This window comes from Syzygium oleosum, unplaced genomic scaffold (genome assembly GCF_021117445.2).
Source record: "Syzygium oleosum isolate NSW1041296 unplaced genomic scaffold, Sole_v2.1 Sole_v2.02, whole genome shotgun sequence".
Lineage (NCBI taxonomy): Eukaryota > Viridiplantae > Streptophyta > Magnoliopsida > Myrtales > Myrtaceae > Syzygium > Syzygium oleosum.
Genome location: NW_026607486.1, coordinates 338488 through 352152, shown reverse-complemented (window position 1 = coordinate 352152; position 13665 = coordinate 338488). Strand labels below are relative to the sequence as shown.

Below are 13665 nucleotides of genomic sequence, written 5' to 3'. Positions count from 1 at the left end.
TTCATTTAAATTCTTCTAAATCCGGGTGCCTCTTTATATGTCTTATACTTTTCAAGGATTACACTGCACGTTAATGCAGATTTGATTCCGTGGCTTCCTGAATATTAAATCGCCGTCTCCACTCTCCCATCATTATATTTGCGAACTTCTTGCTCAGTTATTTTGCACACACTTTCCTCCTTCCATCTCCAAGCTGCAAAGGAACAAGAGGAGAAGGAAGAATGGGAGCCGATGCGCATGCCAAGCTGAGGCTTGCTATCGGTTTTGTCAAAGACCATGCTTCAGTTGGCAAAGCCATATTAAACAAGAAAAGTGGGTTGTCCGAGATTGAAATTGCTATAATTCGTGCAACTGGTCATGATAATAGTCCAGTAGATGACAAGCACATGCACGAGATCCTCTTTCTTGTATCGAACTCGCCGGATTCAATCTTGTTTCTTGCCGAACGGATTTCTCGACGCCTCAATAGGACGAGAGACCGCCATGTAGCGCTCAAGGCACTCATGTTGACCCACCGTCTCCTTCGTGGAGGCAACCATGGCTTCGAGCGTCAGCTGCGTAGCGCGCACTTTTCGGGCCATCTCCAGATGAGTCCTGGCTGGTGGTTCTCGAGAAGCTCCGATCCCCTGGTTTGCTTTCTTCACAAGTATGCGGCTTATCTCAATGAAAGAATGGGGTGGATCATAAACCCCGGTGGGAAGCTCGAACCGTTTAAGGCTCCAGGTTTGGATTTCGGGTGTTACAGAGAAAGATCATTAGAATTGGTATTTCACAGATTACCAAAGTGTCAATTATTTATCGACAAGGTCCTGGAATGTTCACCTTATGATGATTTGCCCTCAGATAGGCTGGCTCAAGCAGCTATATGCAACACTTTGAAAGAGAGCTTTCAAGTTTATACGGCGTTCTGTGAAGGCGTGGCGGCTCTCATGAACATGTTCTTCGACTTGACCCCACCAGCAAGAGTCATAGCTTGTGACATACTCAAAAAGGCATCTCAGCAGAGTGTACAACTTCAAGAATTGTACGGAAAATGCAGACGGACGATAAGAATCAGGAACTTGGAGTACCCTTCGGTCAAAGTCATGACCCTGGACCATGTCAAGGCATTGGAGGAATGCTTAAGCAATATCCCCTCTGGAGTTTGCAATTCTCTAAAGAGTACGTCGATTTCCAAACGACTTCTGCATTCGGGTTTGGATAAATTCGACGATGTGAGGGTGAAGATGGAGTGGAAAGAAAGGGAGGATGCTAGGTTAAAAAAGGGTCTGTCTTATTCATCTGCTACTTTTGTTTCCTGGACGATGGAGACAAAAATAAGCAATGTATGGGTAGTATTTGAAGATGAAGATACTACGGATTCATCTTGAGATTAATGAGATCAATATTTGTCTTTAAATGTACTGCAAACGCATTTGCACTGCGAGTTATAGCCAAACCCATTGACGTTTTAATCTGAATCAATTCAGACAGATTACACAGTGCAAAATTTCTACTTACCAGGTGGGAGGATGATGCACACAATGTTCCAAAAACTATTCTAACAGCAATGTGAATTACAGCTTTGAAATATCTATTCACAGAAGTAGAAAGTCTCACATAGAATGAGAGGTCATGGACGAATTTGATGTCGATTTGATTTCCCCTCCCAAATGTTACGAGAAATAAGCCATTGATTCACTCTTTTGAGCCTTAGTTCATTGCAATCGCTCTCACTCCGAGAATGGTAGGGCATAGCCTTATTTAAATTTCATGCCATAAGTTTCTACTCTGATTTAGACTGGGAAATGCCAGCATAAACAAGTCACCCAGCTTTTGAATGGACAGAATTTGCCGTCATGCATACCATTTATCTGATGCTACTTTTCATTCGCTCAGATGAATTCTCTCCTGGAAAACGGAAGGAAACCGATCCTACTTCTCAGAGTATTCAGCAGTTTCAAGTATTTTCCAATGATTCCAATTGTGAACAAATGCCAAAGGCACACAGAGTTAGGGTATCTATGGAAGTTAGGCACAAGACAACCATACTTGAATAGGATCTACTCTATACACTCGTTCACAAGAGAACCATTGTATATATAGCAAAAGAACACAGCAAAAAGAATATTAACAATCTTCAATAAGAACACATATCTCTGGCATGTAGAAGTTAACTATACAAAATTAATAGTGCAAAGCTTCTTTTCACATCCAATTGCACCAGTTCCCCCCCTTCAAAGTGTCTAAAAGAGTTTAACTTGCAATATATATTACGTATTATACCAGCTATGCTTGATCACCAAGTACAGGAATGGCTCTTTGTCATAAATGTCATGCAGCTTCGAGCTACTACAACCATTTAGAAAGAATAACCTTCTTCAAGACATTGTGTTCCGATATTTTGCATCAAATGTTGAAGTACAGTGGGTTTACTAGTAACAATAGCATCGACATGCTCATACAACATCTTCTGCATGGAATCCAAATCATCGACAGTCCATGCATATACCTTCTTCTTTGCACTATAGAAAAAACCAAAAATTCAGGATTTACAATTTTTACCTTAGACAATTAAGCTGTCAAAGCCATTGCACCAGCAAATCACGAGAGATTACCTCATTTTTCTATTAAATGAATAGTTAGAAGAAACAATTTTGCAGAAAAGAGAAATTTTGGGAGCAAGTTTCAACAAGGACCTGTTGAATCTCCTAGAACATGCAGACTTAATGATTACATAAAAACATTTGAAAGTAGCATAACTACGACATTCTACAGTCAAGGGTGGTGAGTGAACCATCCTCCATATTTCAGGAGGCTCAGAAGCAATTTGAGAAGTCCCCTCCCACAGGACCCAAAGAAACAGAGAAAAATCAATTGTAGGTTTTTGAAAGTAAATTACCTATGAAGAGTTCTCATAAGCCTGTCATCAATCAAAGGATGGGAAACACCAACTACTCCAGCTCCTTTCACCCTCAAGAGATTACTTCTTAGTCCAGTGGATGGATCTTTCATGACAATGTAGCCTACCTATAAAGTAATCAAGTAGCCTATTGACTACCAAAAGCACAAATGAAAAGAATATTTACCACTCTAGCATAATGGTGAAACAGCCCCTTATAGCAGTGGAACAAATTTTTACTGTTCCAACCATTTAATCAAGCTCAATAAGTCCTATGCATTTAGATAGAGCAAATATTATCAGGTACCCTTCCCACGTGCAATGATGGCAGGGGTTAAAACTACCCACAGATGTAGACAGTATACTTTGCTGGATTTATATTTCCTTTTTTCAGCCAAAACCGAACTCAGCACAAGTCTAGTCATCAAGGAGATTTAGCCCAAAAAGTTGACACCATGGGAAAGTCACTAGGATTAGTAAAATTCTAACCGACTCCACTTGCTCAACATTTTACCATATTTACAAAACGATAAAACAAAGACGATTTAGAAAATTAGGATATACATCATCTCGAAAGATTGTCTCCGACAGCTATAAGAAAAAACATCTCTAAAAATCTTATTGCAAAACTTTCCAATGCCACAAGACTATCCTGAAACCTGAAGAAAAGAGAGAAGTGAGAAGTTCTTACCGTCAAATTTGACGACAATTTAATTACTTCTCTGACTAGATCATCATTTTTAGCCCACACGAGGCAATTGTTGCATTCCGTCATCTCGACCTGAAACTCAAAAGGTGTGTGATTCATTACTCCTGGAGGTCATATGTTCAAACAATTATTTTACAGTCAATCTCTTGATCGTCAGTCACAAACTTATATCAAGTCTTCATGGTAAATTCCACATGCATTTGTTAGCAATTCCACAAGGTGAAAGATCATTCAAACTCATTGGGAAGCCAGAAATTCCATAGAAGTTGTACCAAAACTACACATGAACGAGGAGAATCAGATATTTTACTCACTGCAGATCACCTTAATGTGTCATTACTGGGAAGAAATGACAGACAGGTTAAGAAAGGAGCTTGCAATTGAGTACCTGAAGATATTCCTAATTCAGGTTTTAGTGACTTCAAAAACTTTCCATGTAGATTAATATGCTTGCGAGAGGAACATGCAAAGTGCAGCTAAGTGGCACAGCAAGAAAGTTCTATAATGGTAGTCAACACAAATCTTTACTCTCTCTAATCTAGCTTACAATATCTATTACTTATGGTTGAGATGTGGTTTTTACACCTAAATTTGAGGTTGCGTTTGGAATTTAGTAGCTGAAGGCATTGGCACACTGAAGAATATATTTGTTCAGCTTGCCTAGAAGTTCAACTAGCTTTAATAACCAAATAATACCAAGAATAACCAGAAGCTAAGTGGGCGTGACCTAACACAGAAGCTAATATAGCTCACATGTTGTTCCATTATTGACATGATTAATCGAAGTCTTCAATGGCTTTCACAATTGCTTCTCAACCAGATTTAGAGCGTTATCAGAATTTATCATCTTCCTCCCTTCATGATGAAATTCCTAAACTCTGATTCTTCTTCTTTCATGAGGTTACTTATCCTGGAGTTTCCAATGAGATACTTCAAAAGAAATTAAAATGGACCCCTGTTGTATGAAAATTAAACAATCATCACGTTTCTAGAACGATATTTCCGACCATTAAACTTGACGATGTATTGAATTTTTTTATATTTCTTGTATGAAGGACACGTGAACTACTACTTTGCATGCATGTGGACAAAGTCCAAGCCCAATAAGTACAAAAATATAGTGTGAAACCCTTATGATAGGAAAAGAGTGTAATTTCTAAATAGAGGGTGTATAGTAATATAACCGAATGCAACACGTTGCAACATAATTTTCCCCATCTTCTGCTAAAGAAATGGAGAATTTTGAAAGCGTCAACTGCCTGCCTTATTAAAGTGGAAGAGTAAGCTCCTACATTATCTGGTACAGGCCTTTACCGTCATGTGTCAGGAGACCTTAGAGGTCACTCATCTGATGAACGTGGTCTGCTCAAAGCAACAAATTTGAGCCTCATAAGAAGCGCTCTTTATGTATCCAGATTCTGCTAATATCCTTGGTCTTATCATAGACCCAGTATACAGAATCTCACAAAAATGACATTTGTGATCACACAGATTTGGGGTATTTGCTTGCGTAAAGCTATTTACAGTTTTGGAATATTGTTGCTTGATCACACAGATCTGTTCTAGTTTTAGTGATCAAGAGAAAAGTTTTTCATGAATTTTTCTGGAAACAATCTCCACCAACAAAACAACCAATATGATCAATCTATCTATTTTCAGAGAGAGAGAGACACTCACAGCAGAAAGGATATCCTTTGCTAGTCCACTCTCATATGATGGAGGACTGACTTTGGCGTCGAGAATCACCTGCCGAACTGATCTTGATACTGACTATTTAATCATCAGGAGTACAGGGAAAACCCATCAAAAGGGAGAATATAGCAAAAAGAAACTGAAGAAAATGATAACGCATCAAAATCAGATTCAGAGGTCCACATATAGGTAAGATACCTTCAAAGCTTCCGCAGCAGTGAGAACTTTGCTATCAGCAAACTTCAATGAAGACTGACGGGTACTCTCAAGTTCTTTAATCTGCAACAACAAGCTAGAAGAGAATCTCAATCAGAATTTAAGTAGAAGCCTTCCACTGTAAAAGACTCTTTCAGGAGCTAAAAGGCCAATTTTTTGGACGTAGCAGACGTATAAAGTGTGAAATCCTCCCAAAATAAACTCCCTGTTGAGAATTTTTATCCATAATTAGACATCTTAAAGGAATATAAATTAGATGGCTGCATCTGATTGCCACAGCGAATGCAATATCATCCTATTGGAACTTTGTTAGGCCATGCACATTTGTAAATAAGATAAGTATTTTCAGCTGAAATGAAATCATAACCCCCCCCTCCCCCCCCAAACCCAAACTCAAATGTCTTTGATACTGAGGAATTTGTTCTTCTTGATGCTATTGCTGCTGCTATTGTTGTTTTATGGATGTTGAGGTGACGATATGCTGTTTGAACCATGTAGATATTTAAAAAAAAAATTCTTTGATAAAAAATTGATGAACTGAGATTGAACCCCTCTATAGAAAAGTATGTTGGACAAGGGAACAATCTTCCCTGTTAAAACAGAACAGACTCGTTATGATGTGAAAAGATTAGGAGGTCTAACATCTTGTTTACCTTGACAAATTTACTTAGATTAAGAATGTAGTGGAATTTTCTCACAGAATACTTTGGACATTGTGTATGCAATCCATATTTGTATTTTAAATGTTTAATTTAAGTATCTTTGCATGCTAAAAGCAACCATTACTGACTCGACCATACTGACCTCTTTAATGCTCAAGTGACCGACTCTGGAAGTGCCATCACCAGATATCCGTTGCAGATCCCTGCCATTGAAACTTAAAAATCAGGATTCTCTCTTGCTTCGTTCAACGTAGATTGCCAGCCTAGGATACCCAAATTGCAAAAATATTACGAGATCAATCATATAATTGAACTTATTCATTTATTTCAACCAGTACAAAGTCTCGCTTTCCTCCCGCAAACTTAACACAATTTCTCAAAGCAGGTAGCATTTTGTCCTGATGGTAGAAAAGCTTGTGCATTTATTCAGGTAAGCTGGAAATGACTAGATCAACAAAACATGTATGGTCGACATCATCTCAATGATGTAGCAATAAATAACGTTTGCTGTTTTCACTTAAAGCATGAATTCTGATATATTTAAGGCGTTTAGCATACATACATACAGAAAATTTGTTGATGAAAAAGTACAGCAAGTATTTTCTTGAGGTATTAAACATAAAAACACATATTAACCTTCTACTATTAGTCTTTCATTTGAGATTCCTTTTCTCTCACACCCCCCCCCCCCCCCCCCCAAACAACAAATCTCTAGATCTGTCCCTGGTAATACACATTTAAGAAATGAACACAACACTCAGGGCATGTGGTAGTAGTAGAAGAGTGGATTTTGGGACCGAAGCTCACATATCCTCCTTCAAAGACAATATATGCATATTATTTGAAAAAATCTATTTCCAGGAAACTACTGCATCCAATTCTGCTAAAATCACCAATGGTACCTAGCATGTCACCACAGTCTATATAAAATCCCTAATCATGCATTTCATCTATGTCAAAAACCAATTTCCATTCAAATTAAATTATGTTTAACCCAGAAAAGTGCAAAATGGGGCATCATGAGCAAAACCGATGAACCTTTTCATTTGAAGAAGAATAAAGAGAAAAGTCAGAGTTCAAGGCTTTGAAATGATAGCATTGTGAGAAAAACACAAATGAAGAGCTCAATCACATAACGAGATATCTGAAAGAGAAGTTATAAAAGTAGTCAAGTATTGAATTATTTAATTGAAAATGTCAATTGCTTGTGGCAGAATGAGGGTTGAAGCAGTGAAATGTTACATAAGAAACAACATTAGCTAATTTACCTGTCATGTAGAGCAAGCAACACACCATCTGAAGACCGAGAAACATCAATCTCAATGCAGTCTACCTGGGAACGAAGAGCATCTTGATATGCAGCCATCTGCAGAATAATAGAAAGAAAATTAACTCATCAATTTAAAGTTTCAAACATTGACAAAGTGATGCTGAGGAGGCCTTATTTGGATTTATCCATCAAACTAAATAATTTTCTTATTCTCTCTTATCATGGTCCCATATCCAATGAAGAGGAAAAGGGCATGGTTCCTCCATAGTCTGCAGCAAGCAAATGCCTTTCCTTTACCAAGCTTTTGTTGTTTGAGTCACTTGCCTTAACTAGAGCCTTGCGCCATTTAGAATAAAACCTCTTGACACATTGGATTTTCCCACCCTGGCTCAACAAACATTTTCATTAAACAATCTAAAAAGAGATGGATGCTCACTGTGTTGGCAAATGCCTTCGACAAGTCACCACCATGAGCACACACAAGAGGTGGACTGCTCAGCCAACTGCACTTCTTAAACTGTGCCTGCATGATGCTAGGAAATTCGTTAATGCAGGGAGCAGGCCAGATTATGTTGACCTCAATACAATCATGACCAAGAAGTTTGACCTCTACAAAATGAATCATACTGCATTGCCCATACAATCTAACTCAAACAGAAGTCAGATGATGAAGAGTAAATGTCATAATCCAGAACCGGATGAATCAAATTATTGGATGGATTAGGCACTAGTTAAGTAACCAAATGAGGAAATATCACAATCTCCAATGCACTGATTGTCATTGTATATACACAATCAACGCTTTAAAATCCAACTTTCTCATTAAGCATGTCTAACAAGTGCTCCGGGGGCACTTGTTAACAAGACCGTTATTTGATATGTGGCAACTCTCACATCAACATTAAGGCAGCTTCCATACAACGTCCAGGAAGCTTGGGTTTGGAGTAACTGAATTCAGGCCAAGGGTACATTAGTGAACCCTCATCACTCTTTCATAGTCAAAAACACCATTTATCACACCAACACCAGTATCAAGTCAGCAATAAAACTCTGAATACCCCTCTGAGGATACAACAGCACAAGTCTATTTCAGTTTAACTTGTGCACACAACTCCTCAGCTGTTGTATCTGCTTAGCCATTATCACTTAATTTTCAAGAATAACCCATGTAATTGAAAGAGAAACCCTCAGCCAGAAACATCCAAAACCAGGAAACCGTATTTGAAGCTCTTACTTGGAGTTAGAAATATATGCATGACGGAACAGCGATAGATGTTAACTAACGTCCCAAACTTCCAAACATCACACTCTTATTCGACATTTGGAAGTGTTGCCAAAAGATTCTTCCTCAAAATATCACATATGAAGCACATTCATCAATGTAGCACCACTTTTGGTCCTCAACAACTAAAGCTGAATAGACTTTAATCTATTGAATAAAAGCATGAACCTGTTGACAGGATAACAAGCAATGCTAAACTTCCAAGATCTTTAGTAAGGAAATCACTTTACAAGACACATATTTCATCAGACATGCCAAAATAAATAAGAAATGAACAAGACAAGTTCCAGCAAGAAAAATATGTTGGTAAACAAGAGCCAGAATAATGTCACACTTTTCCCAACATCTCTGTCACAACATAACAACTTCTCACCAGAACATCTAAAGAATGTCCAAATCATTTAAGATAACTTTCTCTCTTCTTATCTGTAATTGGAACCAAACTCTAGCTTGAAGAAAGCAACACTGAATTTGGAAGCTTAGTTGTGATTTTAGTATAAAAATAGTACACGGACTAAAAAGATATGGAAACGAAAGTTCAGTGACGAATCTACAATTTACCTAGGAACAAAAGCAAACACTGATATCTGAGGGTATTTCTTTGAGTATATTGCTGTGGTATACTAGGTATTTGGAATCTTGAGTAGGCATAGAAAGCTAATGAATAATAGGTGAAATACCTATGCAAGTGCACTGATGGCTTCTTTTTCTATGCGATCTCACTCAAAAGTAATGAGAAAGGTGCATTGAGTTCATTAGATTTTTTTCTCGCACAGAATATTAGATGTCGTGCATTTTGGATATTAGGTGTTTACTGCTAAAGTAGCAATGGTCACGAAGAGTCTAGTAGAATATATCAAAAAAGTCTCAAAGTTTTAGTATTTGGACAGGAAGTCTTGATTTGTCAGTTTCGGTGCAATATGCAAAAAAAAGAACGTTGTTTTTCTCTAATTCTCACAACTAAACTACTTAAAGAACACTGAAAGCTATGCCAAGTAATGATTTCACCAACCAGGACTCAAACATGAATGAATACAACCAAGCTTTTGCGAACATGGGAGACAGAAAGAGAAGGCACAAGGCAGGCACAGTGAATTGACCGACCAAAAGGGTACATAACATTGAAATCATCACCGGAGATGAAACGCCAGTGCAGACATTTTCTCAAGTGTATATCTTTTGCTTCATCCTAGACAGAAAAATTACTTTCTTGTAGCACCGGAACGCGGTACAGAAGAAATTAGAACATGGGTCGATGCATTAAGCCAAAAGTTCCTGGCTTTGGTCCGGAATCAATTCCTGGCGAACAATATACGCACGTACGAAGAACAAAGAAACAGAACGCAAGCTCAACTCTTTGTGGGCATGTAATGCGAGGTGAGGACAGAGATGAGACCTGGCGGAAGTTCTTGAGCCGGAAGTGGAAGAAGATGGGAGGGAGGATAGCGACGAGGGCAAGGCAAATGATGAGGATGCGGAACTGTCTTCGCCACGAATGCCTTGTCAGTCTTATTGGAAATCGATGCGATCCAACGCCTAGCTCTCGCTCTCGCCTCCTTCCCAAGATCGCCATGCGTGGAGATCTCCAGGGGACGAAAAGGGTTGTCTTCTTTCACCCCCTTTTCTTCTTCGCAGGTGTGGTGTACACCAGAAAGCTCGCGGCGCGTCCCTGCTTGTATGTTGCCGGCAACTGTCGAATTCGGAATGAAGCTTTTTTTTACATCTGTGGGGGTTAAGGAAGGAGAATGAGCGAGTGCTTTTGACCATTGACTCGTATAATTTTACACTACAAATCTTTAGATATACTGGCCAAAGAAAGTTTTTTTCACATAAATCACTATTGAGACGCAAAGTCACTTGGATTTGAATTAACCCGTTAACATTCCAAAAATCTTTCATTTTTGCCATTTTGACCGAGAAGTCGCCTGTAATCTCTATATTGTCATGACCATATAACATGTATTGTAAAGCGAATTCGTATACACACGTATGGTACTATATACAAACGGAATACATCACAAGTTCGGCTAAACCAAAAGGAAAATAAAGATCGAAAAAAGGGAGGAAAGCAGAATGCTCGAAATCACTTGATTTAAGCTTATTCAAAGGGATAATGACACAAACAGTACGTAATATGGTCCCTGAATTTTTTAATTTGTTCAATATAGTCCCTGAATTTTAGCTTAATGCTCGAAATGGTTCCTGAATTATATGAAAATGTTCAACGCAGTCGAATTGCTCGTGGCCTTACTAAAGCAACGAAGAAAGTATGTGCATTTTAGTTACGTTAGCATATCAATGAAACATTCATGATTGTCTCTCTCAAATTTCATTGTACTGCAAAGCTAGAGATGGAGCTTGAGTTCGAGCGTGAATGGTTTGATCTCATGTGCATTTGCCACAATTCCATGGAAACGCTCTTCTCAAAGCTTGACCACTACCGCCTCCAGGAACCTCGACGATCCAGCTAAAGATGCGAGCGAGACCATCACCACTCACTGACCACGACTCTGGAGACCGACGACCCCTTTTATGAAAGCGAGCCAGAGATCCCTCCTCCTCCTCCTGGAACAATGCCTCACCATGACCCAGATGAAGCAAGTCCAGTCCCACCTCGCCGTTTCCGGCACCCTCCTCGACCCTTACGCCGCCGGCAGGATCGTCGCCTTCTGCGCCGCCCGCGACTTCTCGCACGCCCACAGATTCTTCCTACATCTCCCTCGCCGGTGTCGAACCGCCTACGTCTGCAACACCATGATCAAGGCTCTCGTGGATGTGAAGGAGCACGCGCCTGCCCTGGCTCTGTACAGGAGAATGGTGGCGGAGTCCGGCTTCTTGCCCAACAACTACACGTTCTCGTTCTTGCTCACTGCTTGCGCTCAGCTCGGCGATGTTTGCTCGGGCTCTAGTTACCACTGCCAGGCCATTAGGCTGGGGTGGGAATCCTATGACTTTGTGCAGAATGGGTTGATTCATCTGTACGTCACTTGCGATGTTCTTGAATCAGCTCGCAGAATTTTTGACGCGAGTGTGAACCGAGACGTGATTACCTGGACCGCTATCATTAATGGGTATGTGAAGTCTGACCAGGTCGATGTCGCGCGCAATCTGTTCGACGAAATGCCGGACAAGAATGCCGTTTCTTGGAGCGCGATGATCAACGGGTACGTGCAGGCTGGCCTGTTTAGGGAGGCTCTAGAGCTTTTCAACGCCATGCAGACTCTTTCCGGGCTTCGTCCGAATCATGCAGGGGTTGTGGGCGCGCTAACCGCCTGTGCCTTTCTTGGTGCTCTGGATCAAGGAAGGTGGATACACGCGTACGTGGACAGGACAAAGATGAAGCTAGACAGGATATTGGGCACCGCACTCATCGACATGTACTCGAAATGCGGCTGCGTCGAGACTGCCCGTCGTGTTTTCAAGGAGATGGAGGAGAGAGATGTGTTCGCCTTTACTTCCTTGATCTCATGCCTGGCGAATCATGGTCGCAGCGAGGATGCGATCGAGTTGTTCGGGAGGATGCTGACCGAAGGAGTAGCGCCTAATGAAGTTACTTTCATATGCGTGCTGAGCGCTTGCAGTCGGATGGGCATGGTCGACCACGGTTCGAAAATATTCAGAAGTATGAGCGAGAAACACGGGATCGAGCCGGGAGTTCAGCATTACGGGTGTTTGGTGGATCTATTAGGTAGAGCCGGGATGCTCGAAGAGGCGAAGCAGGTAGTGAGAGGTATGCCGATGGAGCCCGACTCTTACGTTCTCGGGGCATTGCTCAACGGATGCAGAGTTCATGACGATGTGGAGTTGGGAAGAGAAATGGTCGAGAGCATAATTCAGAGGAGGCTCGACCACAGCGGAGTCCACGTGTTGCTTTCGAATATGTACGCCTCGACGAGCCAGTGGGACGATGTCGTGAAAGTGAGGAAAGGGATGGAGGAGAACAGGGTTAAGAAGGTACCCGGATGTAGTTCGATCGAAGTGAACGGTGAGGTCTGTGAGTTCGTCGCGGGAGACCGGTCCTTTGCGCTCATCGAAGAGGTCGGGTCATTGTTACGCGGGATCGAGATGCATTTGAAGTCGATTCGCCTGGAGGAGGAGAGCGGCATGGGAGTTGCCGACAATTGTTTCTTCTAACATGTGCACCACCGGAGCATAAATTCAACAAGTAGAGCCCAAACGATGGATTCAGTAAGTTGTTGCCATTCAATATTCTTTCATAGTATGCACATTGGTGAGATCTCTCTCCATGTATATCACCGTTGCTTAAATTCAACTTATACTGATCTCTCTCCATTTGAATATTTCTTCGGGTGAATTGGATCGTTAGTCCTTGAAGTTTAAGACCGGGAATTGGAGGGTCCCTAATGTTATACTTGCGACAAAACTAGCCTTTATATCTGAGTTCTTTTCTAATGTGATCGGAGTCAATTTGGGCTATTTAAACTGAAGGGTACAGTCTTTTTATGTGTCATGCATCATTCCATACGGCACCCAAAAGAATGCCAAGTGGCTTATTCCCAGCTATTGGTATCATAAGAAACCAGACCCACCCCAAAACACCAACACTAGCAAGAAAACACAGATTCGAGCTGGGATTGCCTTCATGAAACAAGTTACCTTCGATTCGAGCTGAAACAGGTTTCTGCCTTACTGCTGCTCGGTGAAAGTGTAACCGATGGAATTACTTGACAATGGAAAGAATTAATCCGGCAATGTAGCACGCTTTTCGCTATTTATGGGGACGTAGAGTTAAGAAACAAGCATTTCATTGGATCGTACTAGTTGGAAGAACATAAGGCACCGGGCATCGATGACAAAGGCAGAAGAAATCTTCTAATTCAACAAGTTAGGCAACTATATGGCAGAATTTGCTAGTTTTACACACCGCTTGTTTAAGACAGAGTAAACACTAAGTATGAACGCCTAATTTTTTGGAACCGAAAGCATTAACGA

General features: G+C 40.6%; 3 protein-coding genes across 4 annotated transcripts in view; 2 read left to right on the top strand and 1 right to left on the bottom strand.

The window, feature by feature from the left end:
* The window catches only part of LOC115692070 (putative clathrin assembly protein At1g33340), a 36303-nt gene extending 34904 nt beyond the window's left edge, over positions 1-1399 (top strand). The window contains exon 3 of the mRNA XM_056303922.1: positions 158-1399. Within this exon, the coding sequence (XP_056159897.1) occupies positions 158-1370 (1213 nt within the window). The 3' untranslated portion in view covers positions 1371-1399. The remainder of the gene's footprint in view (positions 1-157) is intronic.
* A 708-nt stretch (positions 1400-2107) lies between these two features.
* Positions 2108-10453, bottom strand: LOC115692058 (glycerophosphodiester phosphodiesterase GDPD4). 2 transcript variants are annotated; one of them, XM_056303926.1, is made up of 9 exons: positions 10109-10453; positions 7867-7953; positions 7429-7526; positions 6303-6363; positions 5481-5561; positions 5268-5360; positions 3530-3662; positions 2882-3005; positions 2108-2504 (listed from the first exon to the last, which is right to left on the bottom strand). In XM_056303926.1, the coding sequence occupies exons 1-9, from the start codon at positions 10283-10285 to the stop codon at positions 2342-2344; spliced, it is 1017 nt and encodes a 338-aa protein (XP_056159901.1). In that variant the 5' UTR covers positions 10286-10453; the 3' UTR covers positions 2108-2341. The 2 variants fall into 2 exon arrangements, with proteins under 2 accessions (XP_056159901.1, XP_030474674.2); XM_030618814.2 differs by having other exon boundaries at positions 2882-3009; positions 3573-3662; positions 10109-10448.
* A 529-nt stretch (positions 10454-10982) lies between these two features.
* On the top strand, positions 10983-13183 carry LOC115692056 (pentatricopeptide repeat-containing protein At5g66520-like). The gene has a single exon (XM_056308323.1). It carries the CDS (start codon positions 11245-11247, stop codon positions 12844-12846), a length of 1602 nt encoding a protein of 533 aa, XP_056164298.1. The 5' UTR covers positions 10983-11244; the 3' UTR covers positions 12847-13183.
* Positions 13184-13665: the final 482 nt, after the last annotated feature.